General features: G+C 36.5%; 2 protein-coding genes across 2 annotated transcripts in view; both read left to right on the top strand.

Moving 5' to 3' along the window:
• Positions 1 to 27898, top strand: part of LOC142337981 (digestive cysteine proteinase 1-like) — a 233575-nt gene that overhangs the window by 184693 nt on the left and 20984 nt on the right. The window lies entirely within an intron of this gene.
• LOC142337971 (uncharacterized) lies at positions 9101 to 27894 on the top strand. The gene is made up of 7 exons (XM_075387608.1): positions 9101 to 9523; positions 15680 to 15955; positions 16236 to 16435; positions 18162 to 18453; positions 18792 to 18999; positions 21222 to 21482; positions 27483 to 27894. The coding sequence occupies exons 1-7, from the start codon at positions 9260 to 9262 to the stop codon at positions 27704 to 27706; spliced, it is 1725 nt and encodes a 574-aa protein (XP_075243723.1). The 5' UTR covers positions 9101 to 9259; the 3' UTR covers positions 27707 to 27894.

A 27898-nucleotide genomic window follows, 5' to 3' on the forward strand; every position in this document is an offset into this window, starting at 1 on the left:
GCATTTCCTTGCAGTGAGAAGGGCAGAATATTTAGGTAAATGAGTCTTGTTTTGTAGTTCTTGGATGAGCCCAAAACCTATTTGGGCGCAATTTTTTGTACGGTTTCAAGCTGTCTCAGGCCTTGTCGATTTGGGTGAGTAGGCTGTGATCCAACTGTTGAACTGCAGGTCGCTTCTGTCGGAATTAAAATAGTCTTTTGCTTTGTGAAGTTTGCTGCTGTGAAAAGTTGGGAAAAAAAGTCGAAGATCAGTTTCTCAAGTGCTTTCGAGCTGTTGCATGAAAAACTGCTTGGTCGGTGACAGCTCGCATTAGAATGTCATCAGTGTTAATGATAGGGTCTGGTTAGCTCATTTTTTGTTTTCTGGGAACTTTGTTTAGATGTTCGTTGGAGAACGTTGCCAAAAGTTTGCTGATTCAATTCGTCGCATTTTTAGAAGGGAATTATCTATACAATCAGGCTCTACGACTTTTTCTTTTTTGAGAATAAGCTGGATGTTTTTCTCTGCTGTTGGGTTATATAAATTCAAATAATTTTCCCTATAATTTTTTCAACGTTGAATAGGTCAATGCGCCCCTCAGATTTGAATACACTTTTTCACTAGTGATGTATTTTACCCTGCAAGTCTCGAGTTGTCTTTATATTGACCAGATATTTGTCAATTTGATGCAATTACCTGATACAAAAAAGCATGGCCATTTGTTTACCTTTTTTCAAGGCTACCAATTTAGTTGAACAGCGTTTTTTTTCCAATTTATATAATCTCAAATGCGATCTTGAACTGCTGATACAGCTTTAAAGTACGGTGCGGTGCTTGGTCATTCCTGGGACCAGTTTTTCCAAGATTATGTTAACATTTCGAGACTGCGACATTAACCGTACTGTAGCAGTATTGATTGAGAACATCAAGTTTTTTCGGTTTCTGTTTTCATTAACAGTTTTCTAAAAGACTTCCTGAGTAATTTTCTGGAAAGTGTGCGTTTCTTTTGAGGTCATTGACGTCAACGCTGTGATATTAGTTTTTTCCTAAATTTTATTGTTTGTTGACAAGGTCTTCTTTGACAATTGGATGAATTTCAGATTTACACGATGATCTGCTTTCTTTTGGTGCATTGGATGAACAAACAAAAACCTTTGTGTGGTGACCATAGACAGTACAAAGCCCGCATGTTTTAAAAAAGCAACTTTAAACACTCTTTTTGTATCAAGTAGAACTCTGAACGTTGATTTCATGTTGCGCTTCTAGCATTTCAATGGTGATCAAAAGCTTTGATTGTTTTTTCGAGTGATTTTTTAGGTCCCTGATATCTCCTTGGCTCTGAGGTAGATGGAGTGGATACTTTTGACCTGGAGTGGCTGTATAATCATCTTGTACAATCTTTCTCATTCGCACTATAAGGGAGGGTCTCTTTAACTGGAGTTTTTAACTGGAGTGGCGCAAAACGCTGCTGGGTTTGCGTACGACTTGGTTTTTTTGAATTCGTTTCATTCTGGTTTCATTTTCGTCTCATTTTGCTTTTGTAAGGGTGCTTTTCCGAGGAGTGTTTATTGGCTCATTCAAATTTTCGCACCCTGATGGGAATATTCGTTTCTAATTGAGTAAATCCTGTGCTCTAGGGATAAAACTATGATGGTTTGTCACATTTAAGTGAAGGCAACCACCCGACGTGTTATTTTCTAATGCAACTATAAAGGCTGCTGTCATTCTCAAGTGATGATGGATTGTTCAAGCATTGCTGTTTTGAACTTTAGGTGTTGTGAAAAGGTAACCGAAAGCGGTATCCCCTTGACCACGACTGAATTAGTCTAGTGATGTACAAACCGGCAATCAGATTACTACCAAGGATGACCACTCAAGTAATTTATGCTAAAGGGATCGCAATTTTTTGAGGAGTGTTTGTTTTTTTCAGTTTCATGTGTAACTAATGTAGCACTTACGATTTCAGCTTTGGTTTCAACTTATCATTTTTACTTCTAGGTTTATAAGTTATTTGCTTGTACACTTTTTGTTTGCCCCAGCTGATGTTGAGTTTTATTAGGATCGGTCTACACATGTTTGTTATGTCCAGTTGCAGAGGATTGACTCGTTGAAGCTTTTCCGAAAGGACTCTGTGGAGACCTGAAGTGGATTTCTTGTTAATTTCGCACTCTAGTTAAGCTGTCTTTTTGGTGATGATGTTTAAGATGTATAGGCTTCGGTAAAAATATTCATTGGTTTTGTTGAGACGTGTTCAGGAAGGTTGATCTGATTGAGGCCTGATTGACGAGTGCAGCGTCACCTCTTTAATTAGGTTCTCCCATCATTGGAAACTTTGTAATTGGAAAGCTTAGATCTAATACCATTAACACCTCGTGCATTTTTTGTACAGTGAGAAGGGCAGAGTATTTAGGTAAATGAGTCCTGTTTTGTGGTTGTTAGATGAGAACGAAACCCATTTGGTTGTAATTTTCTGTACTCTTTCAAGCTGTCTCTGGCCTGGTGGATTTGGGTGAGTAGGCTGTGATCTAACTGTTGAACTGGAGGTTGCTTGTCGAAATTCAAATGGTCTTTTTTAGTTTGCTGCTGTGAAAAGTTGAAAAAAACGCCGAAGATAATTTTCTCATGTGCTTTCGAGCTGTTGCATGAAAAACTGCTTGGTCGGTGACAGCTCGCATTAGAATGTCATCAGTGTTAATGATAGGGTCTGGTTAGCTCATTTTTTGTTTTCTGGGAACTTTGTTTAGATGTTCGTTGGAGAACGTTGCCAAAAGTTTGCTGATTCAATTCGTCGCTTTTTTAGAAGGGAATTATCGATAATCAGGCTCTATGAATTTTTCTTCTTTGAGAATAAGATGGATGTTTTTTTCTGCTGTTGGGTTATATAAATTGAAATATTTTTCCCTATAATTTTTTCAACGGTGAATAGGTCAATGCGCCCCTCAGATTTGAATACACTGTTTTCACTAGTGATGTATTTTACCGTGCAAGTCTCGAGTTGTCTTTATATTGACAAGATATCTGTCGAGACTGCGACATTAACCATACGAGACTGCGACATTAACCGTACTATAGCAGCATTGATTGAGAACATCAAGTTTTTTCGGTTTCTGTTTTCATTAACAGTTTTCTAAAAGACTTCCTGAGTAATTTTCTGGAAAGTGTGCGTTTCTTTTGAGGTCATTGACGTCAACGCTGTGATATTAGTTTTTTCCTAAATTTTATTGTTTGTTGACAAGGTCTTCTTTGACAATTGGATGAATTTCAGATTTACACGATAATCTGCTTTCTTTTGTGCATTGGATGAACAAACAAAAACCTTTTTGTGGTGACCATAGACAGTACAAAGCCCGCATGTTTTAAAAAAGCAACTTTAAACACTCTTTTTGTATCAAGTAGAACTCTTAACGTTGATTTCATGTTGCGATTCTAGCTTTTCAATGGTGATCAAAAGCTTTGATTGTTTTTTCACGAGTGGTTTTTTATGTCCCTGATATCTCCTTGGCTCTGAGGTAGATGGCGTGGATACTTTTGAACTGGAGTGGCTGTATAATCATCTTGTACAATCTTTCTCATTCGCACTATAAGGGAGGGTCTCTTTAACTGGAGTTTTTACCTGGAGTGGCGCACGCAAATCGCTGCTGGGTTTGCGTACGACTTGGTTTTTTTGAGTTCCTTTCATTCTGGTTTCATTTTCATCTCATTTTGCTTTTGTTAGGGTGCTTTTCCGAGGAGTGTTTATTGGGTCATTCAAATTTTTGCACCTTGATGGGAATATTCATTTCTATTTGAGTAAATCCTGTGCTCCAGGATCGTTTGTCACATTTAAGTGAAGGCAACCACCCGACGTGTTATTTTCTAATGCAACTATACAGGCTGCTGTCATGCTCAAGCGATGATGGATTGTTCGAGCTTTGCTGTTATGAACTTTAGGTGTTGTGAAAAGGTAACCAAAAGCGGTATTTCGTTGACCACGACTATAGTAGTCTAGTGATGTACAAACCGGCAGTCAGATTACTACCAAGGATGACCACTCAAGTAATTTATGCTAATGAGATCGCAATTTTTTGAGGAGTTTTTGTGTTTTCAGTTTCATGTGTAACTAATGTAGCAATTACGATTTCAGCTTTGTTTTCATTTTATCATTTTTACTTCTAGGTTTTTAAGTTATTTGCTTGTACAGTTTTTGTTTGCCCCAGCTGATATTGAGTTTTATTAGGATCGGTCTAAACATGTTTTCTTTTGTCCATTTGCAGAGGATTGAATCGTTGAAGTTTTTCCGAAAGGACTCTGTAGAGACCTGAAGTGGATTTCTTGTTAATTTCGCATTCTAGTTAAGCTGTCTTTTTGGTGATGATGTTTAGGATTTATGGGCTTCGGTAAAATTTTTCTTTGGTTTTGTTGAGACGTGTTTCAGGAAGGTTGATCTGATTGAGGCCTGATTGTCGAGTGCAGCGTCCCGACTTTAATTAAGTTCTCCCATCATTGGAAACTTTGTAATTGGAAAATTTAGATCTAATACCATTAACACCTCATGCATTTTGTACAGTGAGAAGGGCAGAATATTTAGGTAAATGAGTCCTGTTTTGTGGTTTTTGGATGAGACCGAAACCCATTTGGTTGTAATTTTCTGTACTGTTTCAAGCTGTCTCTGGCCTGGTGGATATGGGTGAGTAGGCTGTGATCTAACTGTTGAACTGGAGGTTGCCTCTGTCGAAATTCAAATTGTCTTTTGTTTTGTTAAGTTTGCTGCTGTGAAAAATTGAAAAAACGCCGAAGATCATTTTCTCAAGTGCTTTCGAGCTGTTGCATGATAAAGTGGCTGGTCGGTCGGCAGCTGACATTAAAATGTCATCAGTGTTAATGATAGGGTCTTGTTAGCTCATTTTTTGTTCTCTGGGAACTTTGTTTAGAAGTTCGTTGGAGAACGTTGTCAAAAGTTTGCTGATTGAATTCGTCGCATTTTTAGAAGGGAATTATCTATACAATCAGGTTCTACGACTTTGTCTTCTTTGAGAATAAGATTGATGTTTTTCTCTGCTGTTGGGTTATATAAATTGAAATAATTTTCCCCATAATTTTTTCAACGTTGAATAGGTCAATGCGCCCCTCAGATTTGAATACACTTTTTCACTAGTGATGTAATTTACGCTGCAAGTCTCGAGTTGTCTTTATATTGACCAGATATTTGTCAATTTGATGCAATTACCTTATACAAAAAAGCATGGCCCTTTGTTTACCTTTTTTCAAGGCTACTAATTTAGTTGAACAGCTTTTTTTTCCAATTTATATAATCTCAAATGCAATCTTGAACTGCTGACACATCGTTAATGCACGGTGCGGTGCTTGGTCATTCCTGGGACCAGTTTTTCCACAATTATGTTAACATTCGAGACTGCGAAAACCGTACTGTAGCAGTATTGACTGAGAACATCAAGTTGTCTTTTTTCGGTTTCTGATTCCATTAACAGTTTTCTAAAAGACTTCTTGAGTATTTTTCTGGAAAGTGTGCTTTTCTTTTGAGTTCATTGACGTCAACGCTGTTATATTAGTGTAATCCTAAATTTTATTGTTTGCTGACAAGGCCTTCTTCGACAATTGGATGAATTTCAGATTTCCGCGATAACCTGCTTTCTTTTGGTGCATTGGATGAACACACAAAAACTTTTTTGTGGTGACCATGGACAGTACAAAGCCCGCATGTTTAAACAAAGCAACTTTAATCACTCTTTTTGATCGCAAGTAGAACTCTGAACGTTGATTTTATGTTGCGCTTCCAGCATTTCAATGGTGATCAAAAGCTTTGATTGTTTTTTTCACGAGTGATTTTTTATGCCCCTGATATCTCCTTGGCTCTGAGGTAGATGGCGTGGATACCATTGACCTGGAGTGGCTGTATAATCATCTTGTACAATATTTCTCATTCGCACTATAAGGGAGGATCTCTTTAACTGGAGTTTTTAACTGGGGTGGAACAAATCGCTGCTGGGTTTGCGCACGACTTGGTTTTTTTAGTTTGTTTCATTCTGGTTTGATTTTCATCTCATTTTGCTTTTGTTAGGGTGCTTTTCCGAGGAGTTTATTGGGTCATTCAAATTTTCGCACCCTGATGGGAATATTCGTTTCTAATTGAGTAAATCCTGTGCTCTAGGGATAAAACTATGATCGTTTGTCACATTTAAGTGAAGGCAACCACCCGACGTGTTATTTTCTAATGCAACTATACAGGCTGCTGTCATGCTCAAGTGATGATGGATTGTTCGAGCATTGCTGTTTTGAACTTTAGGATTTTTGAAAAGGTAAACGAAAGCTGTATCTCCTTGACCACGACTGAAGTAGTCTAGTGATGTACAAACCGGCAGTCAGATTACTACCAAGGATGACCACTCAAGTAATTTATGCTTAAGGGATCGCAATTTTTTTAGGAGTGTTTGTGTTTTCAGTTTCATGTGTAACTAATGTAGCACTTACGATTTCAGCTTTGGAGTTTTATTAGGATCGGTCTACACATGTTTCCTTTTGTAAAGTTGCAGAGGATGGACTGGTTGAAGCTTTTCCGAAAGGACTCTGTAGAGACCTGAAGTGGATTTCTTGTTAATTTCGCACTCTAGTTAAGCTGCTTTTTGGTGATGTTTAGGATGTATGGGCTTCGGTAAAAATTTTCATTGGTTTTGTTGAGACGTGTTCAGGAAGGTTGATCTAATTGAGGCCTGATTGACGAGTGCAGCGTCCCCTCTTTAATTAGGTTCTCCCATCATTGGAAACTTTGGAATTGGAAAGTTTAGATCTAATACCATTAACACATCGTGCATTTCTTTGTACAGTGAGAAGGGCAGAATATTTAGGTAAATGAGTCTTGTTTTGTGGTTGTTAGATGAGACCGAAACCCATTTGGTCGTAATTTTCTGTACTCTATCAAGCTGTCTCTGGCCTGGTGGATTTGGGTGAGTAGGCTGTGATCTAACTATTGAACTGGAGGTCGCTTCTGTTGAAATTAAAATTGTCTTTTGTTTTAAGTTTGCTGCTGTGAAATGTTGAAAAAAACGCCGAAGATCAGTTTATCATGTGCTTAGTGGGCGTATATTATTTGCACCCACCAGACACACGTGCCAGATTTTACATAGTCATTTACTATGTAAGGGCACGTTCTCTGTAACTGGGGGAGGTGGCGCATAACGTACTGAGGGGGCACAAACGGGAAAGATCCGAACTTTGTTTAGAAGTTCGTTGAAGAACGTTACCAAAAGTTTGCTGATTCAATTCGTCGCTTTTTTAGAAAAGAATTATCTATACAATCAGGCTTCACGACTTTGTCTTCTGTGAGAATAAGCTGTATGTTTTTCTCTGCTGTTGGTTTAATTAAGTTGAATTAATTTTCCCTCTAATTTCTTCAACGGAGAATATATCAAACCGCCCTTCAGATTTAAATACACATTTTGAACAGTGATGTATTTTAGCCTGGAAGTCTTGAGTTGTCTTTATAGTGAGAAGATATTTGTGAATGTCATGCAAGTACCTGATAAAAAAGCATGGGCCTTTGTTTCACCTTTTTTCAGGGCTAGCTACCACTTTAGTTTAACAGCGTTTTTTTCCCATTTATATAATCTCATGGAATGCAATGGTGAACTGCTAACACATCGTTAAAGCACAATGCGGTGCTTGGTCGTTCCTGGGACCAGTTTTTCCAGAATTTTGTTAATATTTCGTTTGTTGACAATTTTGTTAACATAAGCTCTTTCTTTTCGGTTTGTTTTGATTAATTTTTTTTCTAAAAGGCTGCTTGGCAAATTTTCTGGAAAGTGTGCTTTTCTTTTGAGGTCATTGAAGTCAACGCTGTTTTACTAGTGTAATCTTAATTTTCCTGACAAGGACTTCTTTGACAATTGGTAGAATTGCAGATTTCCACGATAATCTGCTTTCTTTTCGTGCATTGGATGAACACACAAAAACCTTTTTGTGGTGACCATGGACAGTACAAAGCCCGCATGTTTAAACAAAGCAGCTTTAAACACTCTTATTGATCGCAAGTAGAACTCTGAACGTTGATTTTATGTTGCGCTTCCAGCATTTCAATGGTGATCAAAAGCTTTGATTGTTTTTTCACGAGTGATTTATGTCCCTGATATCTTCTTGGCTCTGAGGTAGATGGCTTAGATACTCTTGAATGGGAGTGGCTGTATAATCATCTTGTACAATCTTTCTCATTCGCACTATAAGGAAGGGGCTTTTTAACTGGAGTTTTTACCTGGATTGGCACAAATCACTGCTGAGAACCTTGATGAGAACATTCATTTCTATGTGAGTAAATACTTTTTTTGGAGTGAAAGTGTAATCGTTTGTCGCATTTTAGAGAAGGCATCCACCCGACCTGTCATTTATAGAGGCTGCTGTCATGTTCAAGTGATGACGCAGTGTTCGATCATTGCTATTTTGAACTTTAGATATTGGGAAAAATGTAAGCGAAAGCGGTATCTCTTGGACCTCGACTGAAGTAGTCTAGTGATTTACAAACCGGCAGGCTGGTTAATGCCAAAGATGTCAACTCAAGTAATTTATGCTCAAGGGATCATGAATTTCTTTAGTAAGTATTGATGTTTTGATTTTCAACAACGTAGAAATTGGTCACTACTGATCTGATTATTTTCAGCCTCCAGTTGGAGTTGTTTTCGGACGATCAAAGTTTTCTCTTTTTTTTTTTGCTTTTGGTTGGTTCTTCTATTTTTTATATGTCTTTTAATGATAAAGAGTGTTTTGATTTTGGAAGCATGATCCTGATGTAGGGATTGGCCAATTCCAGATCGTTTTTCTTCGTGCCCGATAACTGCTGGTTGCTTTTGCTTTGTGTTTTGAAGGTATCTGGAGCTCTGTAACGTCTGCATTAAATAATTTCTCGGACCTAGAAAGGAGTTTGAGAGGCTTTGTTTTTCCAGTTTTCCCTTTTTCTGTGATTTCCTTAAAAAGTTTACCTGGCACTAAACTGTCTTCGGATATTTTGAGTGTTTCTTGATCAGATGTAATCCAGAAATAACGGTTAGGAGATATCTTTGGAAAGGCCTCTTCGAAGATTGTTCACTTAATGAGACAGAGAACTAGAACACCAGGTAAGGGCCAACAGGGCTGCCTGATTTTTACATAACCTGAAGATATTTTCCTTGAAGTTGCTGTGTTCCTTTGTCTCAAGTTATAATTACTTTTGTTGCAATAATAAAAGCATTTTTTTTAAAACTCAAAGGGGATACTTTGAGAACAATTCTACAGGTTGTGTTTTTAAAGATATATTAATATGGATTTGGATCATATAGCATATACGAACTCTGCAAACGAGGTAGATGACTTAGATAACATTGCGCCTACTATATCGCATCTACGATATGAAACAGAAGTTTCATGCTCTATTCAATCAGCGCTAGCCCTAAACTTGGAAACCCAACATGAGAAAACTTCCGACGAAGATTCCTGGAAGAATAGTGATGTTGTTTGCCAAGTTATTGAAGAAGTTATTTGCTCTTCAGAGGATGTTTTCCCTGCGCAATTTTCATCGGCAAATGTAAGTAGATATTGTTCCAACTTTTTTCAAAAAATGGGGAATGCAAAGCACGCTTTTTTCTTCGGTCAAGTTTTCACTTTTGTTAATGCATCCCAGAGAAAGAGACGCCTTTTGTATTTGCTTGCATGTAGTTTTGATTAGAATAATAAATTTTTGATCATCCTACTGTTTCAAGAAAGGGGAACACTATAAAAATTTTAAGTAAAGGAAAAGAAAATAATTACCGCGAACAGTAGATTGGGGATGGGGGCAATTTTCAATTGCTGATGCTTCATTCTACACTAAGTTGCAGAGCAAAAAATGTTGACTGTTTTTTAAACGGTTTTCTTTGTTGCTTTATCTTAAGCATGTAATTAACTTATGTATGAAAATACTTTTTCATAACTAAACAATACATAATTCAACATTTAGTCTTTCTTGAAAAATAAAAGAAAGCACCACAATGTTTTGAATACAAAAAAAATTAAAACAGAATAAAAAAAATAGATTTTTCAACTCATTCTTTTTAATTGCTCTCAAGCGAAGTTTGTAGCAACTTTATTAGCCCTGTGGTCTTTTTCAATGCGATTTTTTGTCTGACCCATTTGACTTTCCATCCTCAAAAACGGTATAAACAGGTAGCGCCCAGAGGGCATTAAGTTCCCTTAGAGACTTTCAGCTCACTAGTCTCCAAGGCTGCGATTCACAGGAACTGTTTTGGAGACGTATACTCAAGGTTTGAATGGCGGTTCTTAGAGAATGACCCCCTACCACTTAAACACTCTCCTACGTCAGCCGCACACCATTTCACCACCCCCCCGCACCATCAATCCTCCCGGTGCACCCCCTCACCACTACGTTCATCTCACGCTCCTTCAGTTGAGCAAACGCTAGCCTAGGTAAATCGTAGCTAGCTACTAACGAAGCCGGCCGGTCGTTTGAGTACAATTCTCCCGACTTTAATCGGTTATGTTTAATTTGAATTTAAGACCAACCAAAAATAACAGTTTTGTAAATAATTTGTTTTTAAGACAGAAAAAATTTAACTAAGCACAGTATTTCTACATAAACCGCCATTGAAAAAATTCTCTTATTTTTTCCCGGCGGACATTAAGTGTCCGAGCAGCTCTCTAAGAGCCTTACGCTTCTCCAGTCTCGAAGTATGCAACTCGCCGAAACTGTTTTGAGGAGACAATTTTGTTGTAAAGGGCGCTTCTTAATCCTAAAAGTTTGACCACCTCATTCACCAGCCCACACGAGCACCCGCCCAATCCCCTGTCCAACCACATTCTTCTAGCGATTTACCCTCGTCCAGCTCTCCCAACCCTAGTCCCCCATCGCTTGACCACCCCCTAATGCTAGCATCCCTAAGCCCCAGCTGGTTACTGTCAAAGCCAACAGCTCGCAGGTTGTTGAGAGCAATTCGCCCGACATAAGTCGGTTATGTTCCTATATTCTGGCGATTTGTTTCCTTGGTTTGACCTCTGCATGAATTTCTTTTAGAATTATGGCGTTTATCTGCTTAATAGCCGCCTTATTTAGGCGCCCTCCTTTTTACTATCCAAAATTTTTTGTTTGTACTCCCCACCGCCACAGCTATGTGGGTGCATGCTAGTTGCATCCCCCAGACGCACTTAACATGTTTTAACGTAAAGATTTTTTATGTAATGAGGGGGTGCATAACGTACTGGGGAGGGGGTGGGGGCACAAATGGAAACGATCCTGTCTTATTACTACTGAAAAAGGAGTATTGGTGGATCGTCTTGGTGGTTTTTGATGACTCGTGTAGCTGTGCGAGTAGGCGTGAAAAAGCTGGCGCTATGCGATCAAAGTTTTTTTGATCATGCGCGAGGCTTTTTACGGATATAACCCGCTCCAAAATTTTTCCGATTGTTTTTCAAATTTCTACAGTCCACGGAGTTTTGAGATTCTATCCGATTTTTCGATAGTTTCGGCAATCTGTTGAAGTGCGTGCTACCGTTTCTTCAGCTGTTTTTGGCAAAGATATTGAATAATTCAATTTTCGACATCTTTTTTCTATTTTAATTTTTTTGCTTTTTTTCATGAATATAGCTTTTCGGGACAACTAGAATTTTTGAGCTGTGTCGCGTGGATTTATATAAATATTTCGGCACAGAATTAGTTTTGAGGACATAGGCATCAGCAATTTTTAAATAGTTTCTTTTTCCAACTTTTTTAGTTTGTTTTTTCATTTATGTTCCTACAGGTTTCTTCAATTCCAGTATGAAAATCCGTTTTTCTTCAGATTATTACCAGAGAGAATTGGTTTTGATGACTTAGGTATAATTTTTGCTTTGAGTTCATGCGGTCTCTGAAGATGTTCAGTGTCTTGCTGCTGGGATATTGTTTTTACTTAGGCTTTCTAGTTTTGTTTAAGACGTGAATACAAGGAAAGTTTAAGAATTTTTGCGGTATTTTTTGATAATTTTATAATTTTTGTAATTTATGGTTTTTGGTTTTCTTTATTATGCTCAATTGTTCTGATTTTTGTTTAGATCTGCATACATTCTTTTGAATTTTTGTAGGTGAGACATCAAAATAGAGTTTTTATTTTAGCCATGATAAAGTTTTTTATTGAGCGAAAAGGCGGGTACTTTAAAGCGTAAGATTTGTTTGCAGTGATTTGAAACGTCATGAGCAGCTCAAGACTGACGTGTCTAACCATTTTTAGTAAAACATATGTGATTTTTTTTAATTGTTGCTCAATTTTTTGAAATTTTTAAACGTGATAAAATAAATTATTGAATTTAACACTCGAGCTTTAAATTCTAAGTTGTCCGAAATTTCGGAATCTTTTTTTTCTTTTTTGGTTGCTGAAGCTGAATGATCTCAATTGATGAGGCTTTGGTTTGGAATCATTGCATCGTTGAATGGTTTCGTTGGTGAACTAACAGTTTAATTGACTTTGAAATGACCTAGGAGAGGTATCATTGGTTTTGTTCTTTCTCATTGAAGATTGTTTTGTTTTTTGTTTTTTGCTGTTTTGATGAGTCGCTACATGTTTAATGACTCTGACGCCACTGTTTCAAAAACTTGAAATTCGATTTCATCATTTTTTTAACATTTTGTCTTAGTTTTTTTGTTCTTCAAAATTGTTGTCGCCGTTTTGTTGACGCTTATTTCGAATAGTATTTGTTATTGGATTTATTAACCTTGATAACTAATTTTTAAAGGAACAGCAATGAAAGCTTGTTCTTTTACTACCCGTCCATGCTTGGATAACCTTGGACAGTTGTTTCTCTGATCAGACTTATCGTTTTCATTTCTTTAAATTGTTGTTCGGTAGTTTTCCTGCTATCTTATGACTTGAAGATTAGTAGTCTTCTACATATTCTGGCCACTCGAAGATGAGTTTTGGTTTTACATCGGTTTTTTTAGTTGGAGAAAGTTTGATCATTACTCGAGTTTTGACTTTTCTTTTCGAACATTCACCTCTGTTTTTGATGAACGTTCGTTTTTATTTTTCAACACTGGACTTTAACATTAGCTTAGTTTGTATTGTATAGTAATTAGGTACTACTGGTAGTATTGGAGGTGAAAAGGTAATTTGAGAATTTGTGATCCCTTTAAGTCCCCCTACCTCTCTAAACTACAGAACAACCACCATCCTAGCAAACCTCCCTGCCGACCCTCTCGCCACCTAAAGCCCTATACCTAGCCCTCTGAACTACCAACCGTCCTATAACTACCCCTGGGCATCTATATACCCCTGACTACGCCGCCCACCTACCTTACAACCCCCACCCAACTACCTTACCATCCCCTACGCCTAATGCTCCACCTCTTTTCTACGTCCCCACACCTACCCACATTCCTGACTAAAACTTTTCTGAAATAGGTAGTGATAGGAAGTTTCTTTAAGCACGACTTTGAGTCGTTACCGGTAGTCTTCCGGCTATGTTTTTTTTTAGCTCAAACAAGTTTGTGCATGTGCTGAAATTGTGAATATTTGTTTTCGAACTTTGACTTACATTAGATTATTGACTTCTGTTTTCAAACATTTGGCTTTAGGCGTAGCTTAGTTTTCATGTTAGTGATTAGGAACTGCTGGTAATGTTGAATGTCGGAAGGTAATTTTGAGAAGTATTTTTCCCTTAACAGCCTTTGCTTATTATTCAATCTAGACTCTCACCCACCTGCCTACCCCCTATCTGCCTATCGACCACGCGCACCCGCTGCCAACCTACAGACACCATCCGAATCCACCTGTCACCTACTTACTTATCACCCCCTCTCGAACTACCTCTCCGTACCCCCTCCCCCAACCTACGTACTTACTTACTCCTACCCCCGCCCCTCAAAAAGCTACCTTCCTAGCGCATGCCAGCACCAGCACCCCTCCTAGATCCTAGACAGCCGCTCCCCTCCCCCATAGACCTACCCAGACCCCTAAGCTATAAGTTGTGTCGCATTCTACATTTTGAATAGGATAATTACTTTCTCGTTGTTGCTTTCTTTGATTTTTTTGATTTAAGGTAATGTTAAGTTTGTGATTATATTGCTCGACTCTTAGTCTTTTCAGGTACTGTACCGGCTCTTTAATGTTTGCTTTAGCCTTTTTTCATTTTACATAGGTCACAAGTTTGACTTCTGATTTATGAATCAGCTCATTCAGAAGTCAAACGTAAAATGGTTTGAATTCTGGGATTTTATTTTGGTCCCACAGTGTTTGATACGAGACCGAAGCCGGTTTTTATCACCTGCATTAGATTTTATTACCCCCAAAAAGAACTTTAATTGAATTACTTTAGTCAGAGAGTGATTTGTAGAAATCAGCTTTGAAGCATAATAGTTTCATAAGGTTCAAATTTGCTATTGTGAACTTAATTCTCCATAAGAATTCGCACAACTAAATGTCTAACATCGATTCTTGACCGGCATATTTTTTTAAATAATGCGGGTGGCTTTTCGCCTCATACATTGCAGTCTGGGTGTGGTTGGCAGATCAACACAGTTTTAGCTATGGTTGACAGTCTTGCTTTAAATCTTTGTCAACATCTAAGGCTTTGTATGCGTTCCAGCAGTCAGACGCTATGGTAGTGTTTGGTTTTGTTCTTTTTAATACATTCTATAAGAATTGCCGACGTTCTATCCTTGACAGAACAAAGGAAGATTTTTGTGGTGTCTCTGCAGACACCACCAAAGACCCATTGTTGTGGAAGGACTCTACCTTTGATCGATTTGCGGCGCGTAAACATACTTTTGTCAATTTCCAGTGTCATTCCTTCTCCGCCTGATTTTGTTTAATTTTGTTTCAACAACCCATGCAGAGACCTCTTGCGTATAATTATTGTAGTCCAGTGCACAACACATACCAAGTTAATTTTTGCAGTAATTAAGAGTCGGCATATTTTGTGACCAAGCATATATAAACATGAGGACCTTATCAAACCCGTTTGGACTCCTGGTTTATATAATTTCTGACCTGATCGGTTGCGCATATAAGTAAGTGAATGATTTTTATCATAATTTCAAATTTACTTTCCTGGTTAATAACTTTGAGTTAGTGCGGTATGTATTTAGTGTTTGAGTTGCGGGTAATTTTTTGTGACTTCTACTTCTGGCCTTGCTGCTTGTGCTCAGATTGTCCATGACCGGTTGATTTCACTGGCTGAATCCAAAGGCTCATTCTACTGCCAGTAGAGGCATGGTCGCTAATTGAGTAAGTAGGGGCTCTATCGTAAAATCTCGCCAGCCTAGTTTTTAAGTTGTTTGCAAATTGAAAAATTGAATTTAAGACCTAGGACACCTAGAAAATTACTCTACCTAGGACATCAGTTTTTTCTGATAACATGTAGCAACCCATAATCGACGGCAGAAAGCAGAGTTTTCTGCAGTCTCATATCATATATGCAAACTTTATTTTTAATTTTGTTACGACTACAATTTAACTTTGCATTTTATTAAATTATTTTTAATGTAATGTTTTGTTCTTCATCAATCCTGGGCAGATCATTGTAGACCATCTGGTATTGTTATCTGTACTCTTCATGTTACAGTTTCCATAGTGCCAGTCGGTCCTTCTTATCCATCTAATCTTGTGTTAAATTCTATAAATGTTAAATTTAATTCTATAAATTTTAAACTTTAAACTGTTCAATTCTTTTTTATGACGAAATTAATTCTTTCTTTCTTTCTTTCCCCCTATGTGCTTAGATACAAAAGGCCGTATGCGAAACTTGTGGCAAGGCCTTATCTGCCCTACCTACATATCAGCTAGATGAAAATGAGCAAAAAGAAAAGTTAATATCAATTAGCCGATGCAAGGGTGTAACCTGTGAATCGTGTGCCAAATTTGTCTACCACTCAGCCGTTCGAGCCAATGCTCTGAAGAAGGAATTGGACGACTGGCAAATAGAACAGGAAGAAGATTTGAGGTGTGATATATGTGCTGACATCTTTCAAGACAGCAATTCTCTGCACCGACATAAGGTAACTATTGATGGCTTTTAATGTTAGTTTATCGCGTCTGGCGGAACAATCCGTGGGATACAAGATAACAAAGGAATTTAACATGCTCCAAACTTCGGAAATTAAACCAGCATGATATTGAAATGTATCTGACGTTTAAAATTTTCCACGGAACACAATTCAGAATTTAGATTTTTTTCGATTGAGAACCTGATCCTATCATCACTTTTTGGTTGGGTTTTGAGTGGGTAACCAACTGAACAGATGTTCTCCTCGCTAGTAGTGCTATTTGATGTTGCAGAAAACACACAGCCGCCTCCTTCCTGCCAGTGGTGACACATTGCAATGTGAGAAGTGTCTGTTGAAATTTGCATCTGAGAGCCATTTAAGTGAGCACAATTGTCTTCTGGAGGAGGAAGAGAAGCCGTACTGTTGCAGAGTGTGCACAATGGCTTTCTCAACTATCAAGGAGTTGGCCAAACATGCTGTCAATTTACATAGGTTAGCTATTGAATTTGAGTGATGTTTTATTTAAATGATCTTTACTGAATAAGTTTGGGTTTTATTATCAAAGTTAGTGCGTGCGACCTATTGGGCATCAACAGTTGAAGGTCTGATTTTTTTTTAAAAAATTTTTTTGATTCGAAACCCTTTTGACTAACTAGGCAACCTGGTTGATCTATCTAACGTCCTTTTAACCAATTTTCTAAATCTGGATCGCGTGACATTACTGCTGATATTTTACGCGATCTGTAATAGGTTATTTAGATAATTACCTCAGAAATGAGAAATCAAAAATTGAAAAAGGAGAATTTTAGGAAAATTTGAAAATGTCACTATTTTAGCCTACCGTGAATATTCATGACTTTAATAACAAACGTTTTAACAATAATAATGCTTTCTTTTCAAATAAGCATTTAACAGTCAACATAATGAGTATAAACTAGACATTTACAGTTAGGGAGATATGTATTTAGGGAGAAAATGTTATGGGTCAATAGACCTGTCCAAGTGATGTCTCCTTTAGCAAAATTGAGCATAGTATTTAATCATTAACCGCAATTTAGAAAACTCTAGGTCTGATAAGAAATCCGATCTACTCAAACTAAATCGCGAAAAAATGTTTACCCAAATGTTATGTAAAGGATTTTTTATAAACGGTTTTGAGATCAACTGTTCAAAAATTGCCGGTTATTCAAGTCAAAAGATTAATAACGAGAGTTTTAAAGCCATTACATTGCAAAAAACGTTTGATATTTTTGAGGCTGTTTCGGCCTTTTGTGGACAACAGAGAGAATACTGTCCAATTTAATCACATTTGTCCAATTTAGGTTAACAGTCGCACACGATGAAAAAGCGATACGTTAACCGTGGACAACAGTGGCGAAAAAAAGCATTGAATTTTATTTGTAATTACTTGAGAACCAATTGAAAAACTTAATTGTTCTTATGTACCGTGATATTGGTAGTTGCAAAACTGCCATCTTTCTTCTTAATCCACTATTAGTATTGCGAAGGAAATTCCTGACATTAATCGCCAATTAGGCTCTCTTTGTTCTAATTGACACTATCTTACTCGTTGGATACTGTAAATATAGACAACAGTGACGTGAGTTTTAAAATCTTTCAACTGATGTCCACGTTTGCTAAAAAGCAGCCGACAAAGTTGACGGATATTTACAAACTTAAAGCAAGTTTGATCTAATTTTGATTACTGTCACAAATAGCACACGGGCGTACAACCCTAATCTTGAAACATTGTCGCGAAAAATAGTGTCATCTTCGAGTAAATTTACTCGAGCAAATTTAACTTCTGCAACGTAGAGATGCTTTGGATAGTCGGACATTGAAAGGCCGCTTATTTGAGATTTTTAATTGCTCTCGTAGAGAAGCAATTATTGTAAACGTGTGTGTATTTTATGCAAAATTTTCGCCTGACCGTTTTGACTTTTCGAGTGACTTATATTGTTTTAGTGACTTTTCGATTGACTTTTTGCGTTTCGCGTGATCTAAATTTCTCTCTCAATCACAATTTCAAGCAGCTCAACTCAATTGGTGGCAATTTAATACTAAAAGTCAAATGAAAAGTGCGCCGAAACTGGTGCCATTTTCCACTTTAAATCTTAATAGTGGTATATGCTAACATCTAATGTGGTTATTTGAAGCCCACTATTGAACTTCTTACTCCCATTTAGGCTCCCCCTCCCTTATGTTTTATGTGATTTAGGGAAATGCAGAAGTACGAGTGCAAATACTGTGAGAAAAAGTTTTCATCTGAAGCCCATTGTAACAGTCATGTGACTAGGGTGCATGCAATGGGGTTGTCAGTGGATGACGTCATATTTCCACCTCCTCAATCCGTCACATCTGCCACTAGAGGGAAAAAGAATGCCCTGCTGTGCAACGTGTGTGGAAAGGCTTTCAAAACTAAAGAGAAACTGGAACTGCATTGCAAATCTGTTCACAGTGACGAGAAGCCGTTCACATGTCCTGTTTGTCTCAAAAGCTTCCGACTTAACGTACGTGTTTAGGACTAATATTATTAATTATGATAAGTTTAGCTGTTTGAAAATTTATTCACTTTTGAACCATTCCATAAAAATTTAAAAGAATTTTAAATGGTAGAAGAATTTTTCGTTGGTGCAAGGGCTTTTAAAAGGCTCTTAGTTGCTTTTTCGGAAACTGCAAAAACGAACATCACTGTGGAGTTATAACTAAGTTTTCTCTATTACAGCGGCGATAGTTGCTATGTATTATAGTTTTCAAAATGAGAATTGTGGGACGCTTCAGGAAACGTAAGTTAATGGTGATCAGATGCGATGACTGGATAATATTGTCAAGTGTCCAACTGTTTCAGGATTACCTCAAACGGCACATGCTAATGCACGCTAGAAGCAGTAAAGGGGAATACGTGTGTGAATTCTGTGGCAAACAGTTCAGATTGAGTAACAACTTAACGGAGCACAGACGAATACATACTGGTGAGAGGCCATACAGGTGTGACTTGTGCGGGTTGACCTTCACTCAAAACAGCACTCTTCGAAGACATATCGTTGTACACACAAGTAAGTTGGTCACCTTCAACTTGAATTAGCACGTAAATTTAACATTCAGCATGTTTGAGGAAAAAAAGTAGGAGCTTAGCGCGGTTTTGCCTTTTTAATAGCCGCACAGCGATAGCTGGGTCTATTATTGGCCTTCTCTTGGTTTTTTACAATTCAAAGAATTTGAATTGTATTGGGGCGCGTCTTTTTTTACGACTCGAAGATGAGTATTGAAGAAGTCCTTTTTTTAATCAATTTTATTGGAGTGATTTGTGAAGCGGGAAATGATTTGGAGTAATTTTGGTGCTGAACAAAAGTGAAGAGCGGATCGAGTGGTTTTTGTTCATACCGCTGTTTTTGAGAGAGCGAGAAATTGATGTGTGAAAAAATTTTCTCTAAGCGAGTGAAGTTTTTTTGTTCACATGCGGCTTTTAAAAGCAGTTTTTTGCAACTTTTGCTGGTTATGAGGTTTGATTTTGATATTGTATTAGTTTTAGGCTTGTTTTGATAGGAATCGAAGGTTGCAAGTAGTTAATTTGAGTTTAAGGCTAATTTGGAGGTTTTTGATCACTTTTGCTGATTTTTAGACAAAATTTAATGATTTTTTGCCTGTTTTTTTTTGTTTTAATGCTTTAAGTGGGATTTAAATAGAAGTTTGTTACTTAAGGAATATTCAGATACCAATTGACTAAAGTTTTCTTGGTGTAAGTGGATTTTTTCTTAGAAAAATTGAGAAATTCTAAATGATTTTGTTTTGCAGTTTTTCTTTTTTTAAATCTTAGACAGTTTCTTAGCCTATTATGACTTGCCTATTGTTTTGCGAGTTTTTCATTGCTCTAATTGCAAAGGGGGGAACTTCACTCGGCTTTATGTTTCCTTGAACTATTAAAAAACTCATTAGTTCTAGTTTTTTTGTTCAATTTGTTTTTGAACGCCGTTTCTATTCTTTCTTAAATTTTTTATGGAATTTGTGGAGGTTCAGGGTTCACAATGGTTTTTCTAGTTGTTTAGCCATAAGTATGGACAATTTTTTCGTTCGAGTCGTTTCCGGAATTCTTCCGGCTATTGGAGTAATGATTTTGGTCGCACCGAAGCAAGAAATGGAGCGAAAAAGCGAGTGGTTTTGCGGCGTGATATTTTTTCGCTCTAATTTTAAAGTAGAGTGAGAAGTTGGTGTTTGAAAAAAATTCGCTTTCTCGCTAATGGTTCTTTGTTCACATGCGGCAATTTCACTTTGATTTTTACTGTTTTTTCGATTCTTTTTGATCGGATTTTCAAATGGTTTTCCCAATCCATTCATTGTTCATTGGTGGAGCGAGTTTTTTGTTCATTCGCGTGATTAAATTTTTGGTCACGCTTGACTTAGCTCACTCTCAAAAATGACTTCCTCAGTTTGAAATTGAGTTCTAATTACTTTGATTCAAAGAGATAAGGTCAAATGGGTGTGTGCCACTCTAAATGAAGGTTATTTGAGAGCAGCTGATAGAGGCTGCAAAAACTTATACAGATTTTAAATCAAAATATAACATATCAGCCTTTAATGAAAAGACGATTTTGTTTGATCTGTCTTTTTTACTGTTTTTTGAGACTGCAGATCTAGGAAGCTATTGCGGCTATTTTCTGGCAATCTGCCAGCTATGTTTGACCGTTTTACGCTTCTCAAATTTTATAATTGCTCTCAAACGAAGTTTGTAGCAATAGTACTAGTCCTGTGGTCTTTCAATGCGATATTTTGCTTGACCAATTTTTTGTCTAACCATTTTGCCTTTTTGTCCTCAAAAACGTGATAAACAGTCAGCGATCGAAGGTTGAAACTTAGACGGCAATGTTTTTTTGATGCTCTTTTACAGGTTTTTGTCTGATGTTATTGACGTCAAAATCGGTTCGTATTCGGTCAACTGATGTTTTGAAAACCTAAAAATATTAAGACGAAAACCACCGTAATGGGTACATATCGTGGTTATTTTTACTTAAAATTAGTTTAAACAAACTTTTTCTGACCTTTCTACGTATATTAGAACGTATATTTGCAATCTTTTTCTGCTACCTCATGCAAACCAATTTTTACATAAATCTCATCCAAACCAAAAATCTATAATTCTGCTCCCAGGGAGGACATTTTTCATGTTAATGTATATTGAGGTGATGGCTGTAATAGGAAGGCGCCGCCATAATTCTATCTCGATTGACTCCAAAGCAGACTATTGTTCTGTACCATATCCATAACTTGTACCTTGTTTTAGACGATCGTCAGTACAAATGCGAAATATGCGGGAAAGCTTTTGCGAGACCAAATCAGCTAACAATACACCAGCGAGTCCACACGGGAGAGAAGCCGTTTGAATGCAAAGTGTGTCTGCACAAGTTCAACCAGAGCAGCCAATTGACCCGTCACATGAACAAATATCACAGAGATCACATTACACAACGCCAGTTACTTCACATGCAACAGAGTCAACTCAACAATAGTGCTAACGGGGGAGTTTATCATCACATACATCCAGGTATGTATATTTACTAAATTCAATACAGAATTTTTCAGTGCCTCCAAGTGTTTCAAAACTCCTCTATTTTGAACAATTATTATTAGCCGCCGTCAGCCTCTCAGACGGCTATTAGGCGGTCTCCTTTTTGCATTTCAAAGAATTTGAATTGTATTGGGGCGCTGTCTGTCTTCACACATTTTTCAATGACTTTGATCTTTCAAAACGGTATAAACAGGTAAAGCCCAGCGGGCATTAAGTTTCGTTAGAGGCCCAAAGTGGGCGTTAGTAGTCTTTCAAGTACTTAGAGTGGTACAGGTGCTGGGATGGCCTGAATTTAAGGTTAAAAGGCCATTTTTAGGAGTTTTTGAGCTCAAAATGGTGTAATCAATTTATCACGTTTTTTTTTGCGATTTTTTGAGTTTTTTTTGTTTGATTAGTCTTAGGTTAAACTTTTTGAAAGTTGAAGAAGGTCTTTTGCGAGACAAAATTACTTGTTATGGCCATTTTATGGGCCATATGTTTTGGTACTACAAACACAAGCACGCAAAATGATACTAATTTTTGCAATTTTTTTGAAAATGTTTTTCGTTTTTTGAGTTTTGCTATCCTCAGGGGCCAGGCAATCTCCTTTAGCGTTTGATAATAGGGCATTACATAATTTCTAGTATCTACGGAATGGTTTTGAACATTTTAATGTCCCGAATTTTAGCATTTTTTGTTAGAATCTGCAATTTTTTGAAGTTTTCCTGAAATTTTGGTCAATATTTGATATTTGTCCATTTACAAATGCCAGAAAACCTATTCCATGGTCTGATAAAAAGTTACTGCATTGTTGTTAGTGTCAATAGATTTTTTTCAACAATTTAACATTCCGAATTTCAAATTTTTTTGAAATTATAGTTTTTTGAAAACATTTTTATTTTCAGTTTTTATTGCCTCAGGAAACAGGTAACCTCCTTCAGGGTTTGATAGTGTGTTATTTCATAGTTGCCAGGGAGCAAGAGAATGGTTTTCAACATTTTAATAGAACGAATATCTATACTTATAAATTTTAAATTCTTTCAGAAAAATGCCTATTGTGCCAATGAATTTTTTAAAGCTTGGAATTGGGTTACTGGATAGCCTCTGGAGACACAAAAATGATTCTGAAGATATTGATATCACAATTGTAAGCAACATTTCTTTATAATTTGCAATTAATTTCTTTTTAAAAATTTTTCTGTCATTTTCGATCTTCATTTAATCGATCTTCAAGTACCGATGAATTTTTTTCGGGTTTTGCAGATATAATCCTGGACCGCTTTCAGAGACGGAAATTGGTTTTGAGTATATTTTTGAAATATGTATTTTCAAAGGGATCAAAGTTTGCCTTCTGGGTGAAAGCTTCAAGAGTTTTAGCAATTAGTATATATTTTTTTAGTTTGTTTGATTGTTTGAATTTCTCCAGTTTTTGAGATTATTTTGTTTGTGTTTTGGCTGTCATTATTCAATTGATCTGCTGGCCAGGTAGAGTACTTCTAAGTTTTTCATTCATTTTTTTGGATTGCTTTTCAGGACTTGTCCTGCTATGTTTTTTTAAAATCTGTTCACACATTTTCATGATTTTTGAAGTCAAATTGGAGTAGTGATTTTGGTCACGCCGAAACAGGAAATGGAGCGAAAAAGCGAGTGGTTTTGCGGTGTGAATTTTTTTGCTCTAATTTCAAAGTAGTGAGAAAACGGTGTTTAAACAAGAAATCGCTTTCTTGCTAGTGGTTTTTTTCACATTCGGCAACTCTATTTTTACTGTTTCTTCGATTTTTTGGATCGGATTTTTTAAAAGCGTTTTTCCAATCCATTCAGTTCGTTCTATGCCTAGTTTTTTGTTTGAAATAAATGTCCATTTTTCGCTAGTGGTTTTTTTTGTTCACATGCAGCATTTTGACATCAATTTTCTGTTTTTTCATCTGATTTTTTTAGAAACGGTTTTTCCAATTCACTCAGTCTGTTCTAGGTCTAGTTTTTTGGTTTAGTCAATGGAATTTATTGAACTGTACGTCAGGACTTTTCCTATATTTAAGATCTGTTCACACATTTTCATGGTTTTTGAAGTCTAATTGGAGTAGGGATTTTGGTCACGCCGAAACAGGAAATGGAGCGAAAAAGCGAGTGATTTAGCGGCGTGATATTTTTCGCTCTAATTTTAAAGTAGAGTGAGAAAATGGTGTTTGAACAAAAGTTCGCTTTCTCGCTTGTGGTTTTTTTGCTCAGGTGTGGCAATTTCACTTTGAATTTTACTGTTTTCTCGAATATTTGGATCAGATTTTTTTCTAAATGGTTTTCCCAATCGATTTTTCGTTGATTCTAGGCCGTTTTTTGTTTGAACCAAATTTCCGTTTCTCTTTAGTTGTTTTTGTTCTCTTTTTTGACGGCGTTTTGACATTGGTTTTCTGTTTTTTTTTAATACTTTGATCTAGTGTTTTGAAAATGGTTTTCCCAATTCACTTATTCAATGTTGTATATATATATATATATATATATATATATATATATAAAATATAGTTTTATAATTTATATAAATATAAATTCGTATTCGGTTAGTACTGAAGTACAATTTACATTACAAATTAATTCAATCCATTTTGAGGAGCACTAAATCGAGTGGTTACTTAAGGCTTATCACCTGTTTTAAAGCGCCACTGAGTTTTGAAAATCCACCATTTAATAGGATCTTTTGGAGCATCCCCTTATATTAATTGCATGGACCTTAGTTGGTCTTATCGATAAAAAGGATTGACCGCTCTTTTTCGAAACAAAAGAAAAACTTCGTTTCTATTTTTTTGTCTTTTTCCAAAATAACTGATTGCTGTTCTGAATCAATAATGTAGACAGTTTTTAGATTGTGTAAGATTCAAGGTCCTTGTCAGGTAACTGAAGGAGAGTTGTAAGTATTTTTGAGTCCAATCTAGCAAAAGTGTTGAAAAGTAACCTCTGTTAGACAATTTCATTCTATATGTAATTGTTTGCATTTCTAGAATTGGCAGCATTTTTGTTCTTTTGTGACAGCTTAAACACTTTAATTTCCAAATGCGTTATACCATTTTCAATGTTTGTGCGATGTGTGACTTTCTTAGAATTAGAATAATTGTATTATGTTTCTGCACTTCATAGACATGTAGTTCAAAAATAGAACATAACGAATATTCTTTACGAATTGTTTTCAGTTCAGTTTGTTTGGCAACAAAAAATATAATTCTGAGGATAAAATTTTTGCTGTCTCTGCAAAATATTCAGTACTGATCTGCTAGCAACTCCATTAATCAGAATCCCATATTGATACAACGGGTAAATGAACTGTTTATAAGTTTTCAGCAGTAAATTTTTGCTCAGGAAATTTCTCGTGTGATACAAGATGGATATGAATTTGTTGCGCTTCTTTTTCATAAATTTCACATGATCGTGGAAAGACACTTTATCGTCAATAATAATTCGTAGATACTTTGCCGCCCTTTGGCTTTCTATTATGTTTTTAATTCAATTCTAAAGTGAAATGAGTAAACGGTATTCAAACAATTTTTCCGTTTTTGAGAGCTAATTTTTGTTAACACGCGTTTGTTTGATTTCTTTTTTACTGTTCTTTTTTAGCAAAATGTTTTTGGATTTATAAGCAAATGGTTTTCAATTGCGTTTCCGTGCCATTTCAGCTATACTCATTTTGCTTTTTCAAGTTCTTTGAATTTTTTCCATTGATGGATTTTTTCCAGTCTTTAAGGGCAAATTTTACAATTCGTTTTGATTTTTTGCATTTTTATCCCAATTATTTTAATCTTTAGAGGACCAGGAAACTTCTCTATGGTTTGACAACATTTTACTGCTTGCTTTGTTTTGGGAATGAAATGGTTTTCAAGAAATAAGTGTTGCGCATTTTATCATATCAACTTTTCAAAAAAATTTCAAATTTCAGTTTCCTTGAATTATTATTTTAGTTTATCGATCTTCAACGGCCAGTGACTTCTTTAGGGCTTGCAGATGGGTTGACTGGACAGACCGTAGAGACAAAGAATTGGTCTTGCAGATATTCGTATCATTTTTTATTTTAGGTCATTTTTCTCTAGTTATTCTTTCTTTAGTTGCCAATAAGTTCCTCTGAGCTTGTGCGTCTGTTAATGGGTATATTTAAATAGATATTTGGATTTCAGGATATTAGCTTCAGGACTTTAGCAATTCTTATATTTGTTTTTTCTAAAAGTGTCTGTTTGGCTGGCATTGTTCAATTGGTTTGATGGTCCGGAACAGTAAATTTTAGTTTTTCAGTCAATTCTTCGCATAGTCTCCCAGGACTTGTCCTGCTATGTTTTTACTTCGTGGAATAAACATTTTTTTTATTACCGTAGGTCGCACCTTGTTCAACATTTTGCTTGATATTGTTTTAACTTATCTAGGCTAGTTTTTTTCCTCGCGCATTCTGCTCAAAGAGCTTTTAAACAGCAGTTCTCAGCAAAGCAATCTAAACTGAACGGAGTCAAAATCGAGGAAACGGAATAAACTCATAGAGCCCAATGCTTACTGGTATTGATACTTCACTTGTATCCCCTCATTAAGAAACTTCAACTCGAAAAATCAAGCAAAATAGTTTGCTCTTAAAAAATATTTGTGTACAAAAATCTGTTCTCATTTTTAATAGTTACCGCCAGCCTCTCAACGGCTATATTTAAGCGTTCTCTTTTTTTAATTCGCTTTACCTTTTTATCACGTTTTTCGTTTTACATAAGTCATGATTTTCACGCTTGGCTCCTTACTTACTCACTGTTTCAACTGAATGGATTTTAAATTCTTTTCATGTATTGAATTATGTAATGTAGTGAATACATTCAATGTCAAAAGAGCAAAATCAAAAGAAACGGGATAAACATATAAAGCCCTGTCATTAAGTCATAGTTCATTAGGTTATTAAAGTTTTTTAAAGCGATTGCTAGCTGGCTTTAATATTATAACCATCAATTTAGAAGCTGAATTAAGTCTAATTTAAGAATCTAACCGAATATGCAGAACTTACACACCAAATAAGAACTGTTTGACAATTCGAAAAATTTTGTCAGTTTCTGTCTCTAATATTTTTTTTCTGTTTCAATCCCAATGTGCGTCAAGCGGGTCAACGGAGGCTATTTTCCGACAATTTGCCGGCTATGTTTTTAATTGCTCTCAAACGAAGTTTAGCATTTATATTATTCCTGGCTGGTCTTTTTTTGCGATTTTTCGCTTGACCAGTTTTTCGTCTGATCCATTTTACTTTTCGTCCTCAAAAACGAGATAAACAGGTAGCGACCAGTGGAGACCCGTGCACCCAATGACCCCCTCCCACGAAGCCAACCCTTCGTCGGTTGTTTGAGAGCAATTCGCACGACGTTAGTCGGTTATGTTTCTGTTTCTTCAATCCAATCGGGGATAGACAATCAATTGGGGCTATTTTCCGCAAATCTGTTGGGTATATTTAACTTATGGTTCATAATTAGCAATCATAATATAATTTAAGGCCCATAGAGGGCAGATTGTACTCATTTAAGAAAGTTACGATGTACTTTCACCTGTCGCCGGAAAGGAGTACTTCCAACATCAGTTGGTTTTGTTTCCACTCGTATCCGTGTCGTGCGTCTTAATTTTATCAGTTATGCAGCTATTCTGTCATTGTCTGTAATCCGCTTGCGATCTGACCACTGTTTTTAAACTTTGTCTTATTTGGATAATGTATCAATTTTTAGTTTCTGTTTTTAATACAGTTCACTTGTCCTGGGTATACTGAATCAGAAATATGAGCGAAACATTTTTGTACGTTTGTGCTGTGAGAAACTATAATAAAAAGTGTAGACTGTCAAAAAATGTAGGTCATGAAAAAGGTAGACTTGAATTTTTCTCTTCCGATGACCTTTCTCTGATTGTGAGACGGCCGCTGTGCTGTCGGACAAGCGTCTAAATATTATTGCATTTCGAATGTATCAAATAATTTTGCTATAGTGTAGATAATGATCTACTTGTTTATAGGTGAGCTCACACTCAAATTAGACGATCCACTAGGTGTGGCGACGGGAGATGGCAGTGAGTTGGGAACGGTTGTCACTATGTCTGCCTCTGATGTATCCGGGTCTGCATCAGCTGCAGTTTCTGGTGCTTTTGTCAGCGACGATCTCTCCAAGTGGGGAGACCTCTACCTGCCTCACGCTGACCCTCTAGACTCGCCATTGAACGCGGCTGACAAGTTTTTATGACCTCAATATCAGTCAGTGAATACAAGAAAACTACTCGAAATGTATAGATGGGTACAATACAAAACCTGAACTTTTATATGATTTCTGTTATTGACTCAAATGTTCTATATTTTCATTATTGTTAAATTATCTCTATAATTTGTTCAATATTTGCAAGAAATTTGCACTATAATTCAATTTGAACTACTCGTC

The sequence above is a fragment of the Convolutriloba macropyga genome, chromosome 1 (assembly GCF_964194025.1).
Source record: "Convolutriloba macropyga chromosome 1, txConMacr16.3, whole genome shotgun sequence".
NCBI lineage: Eukaryota > Metazoa > Xenacoelomorpha > Acoela > Convolutidae > Convolutriloba > Convolutriloba macropyga.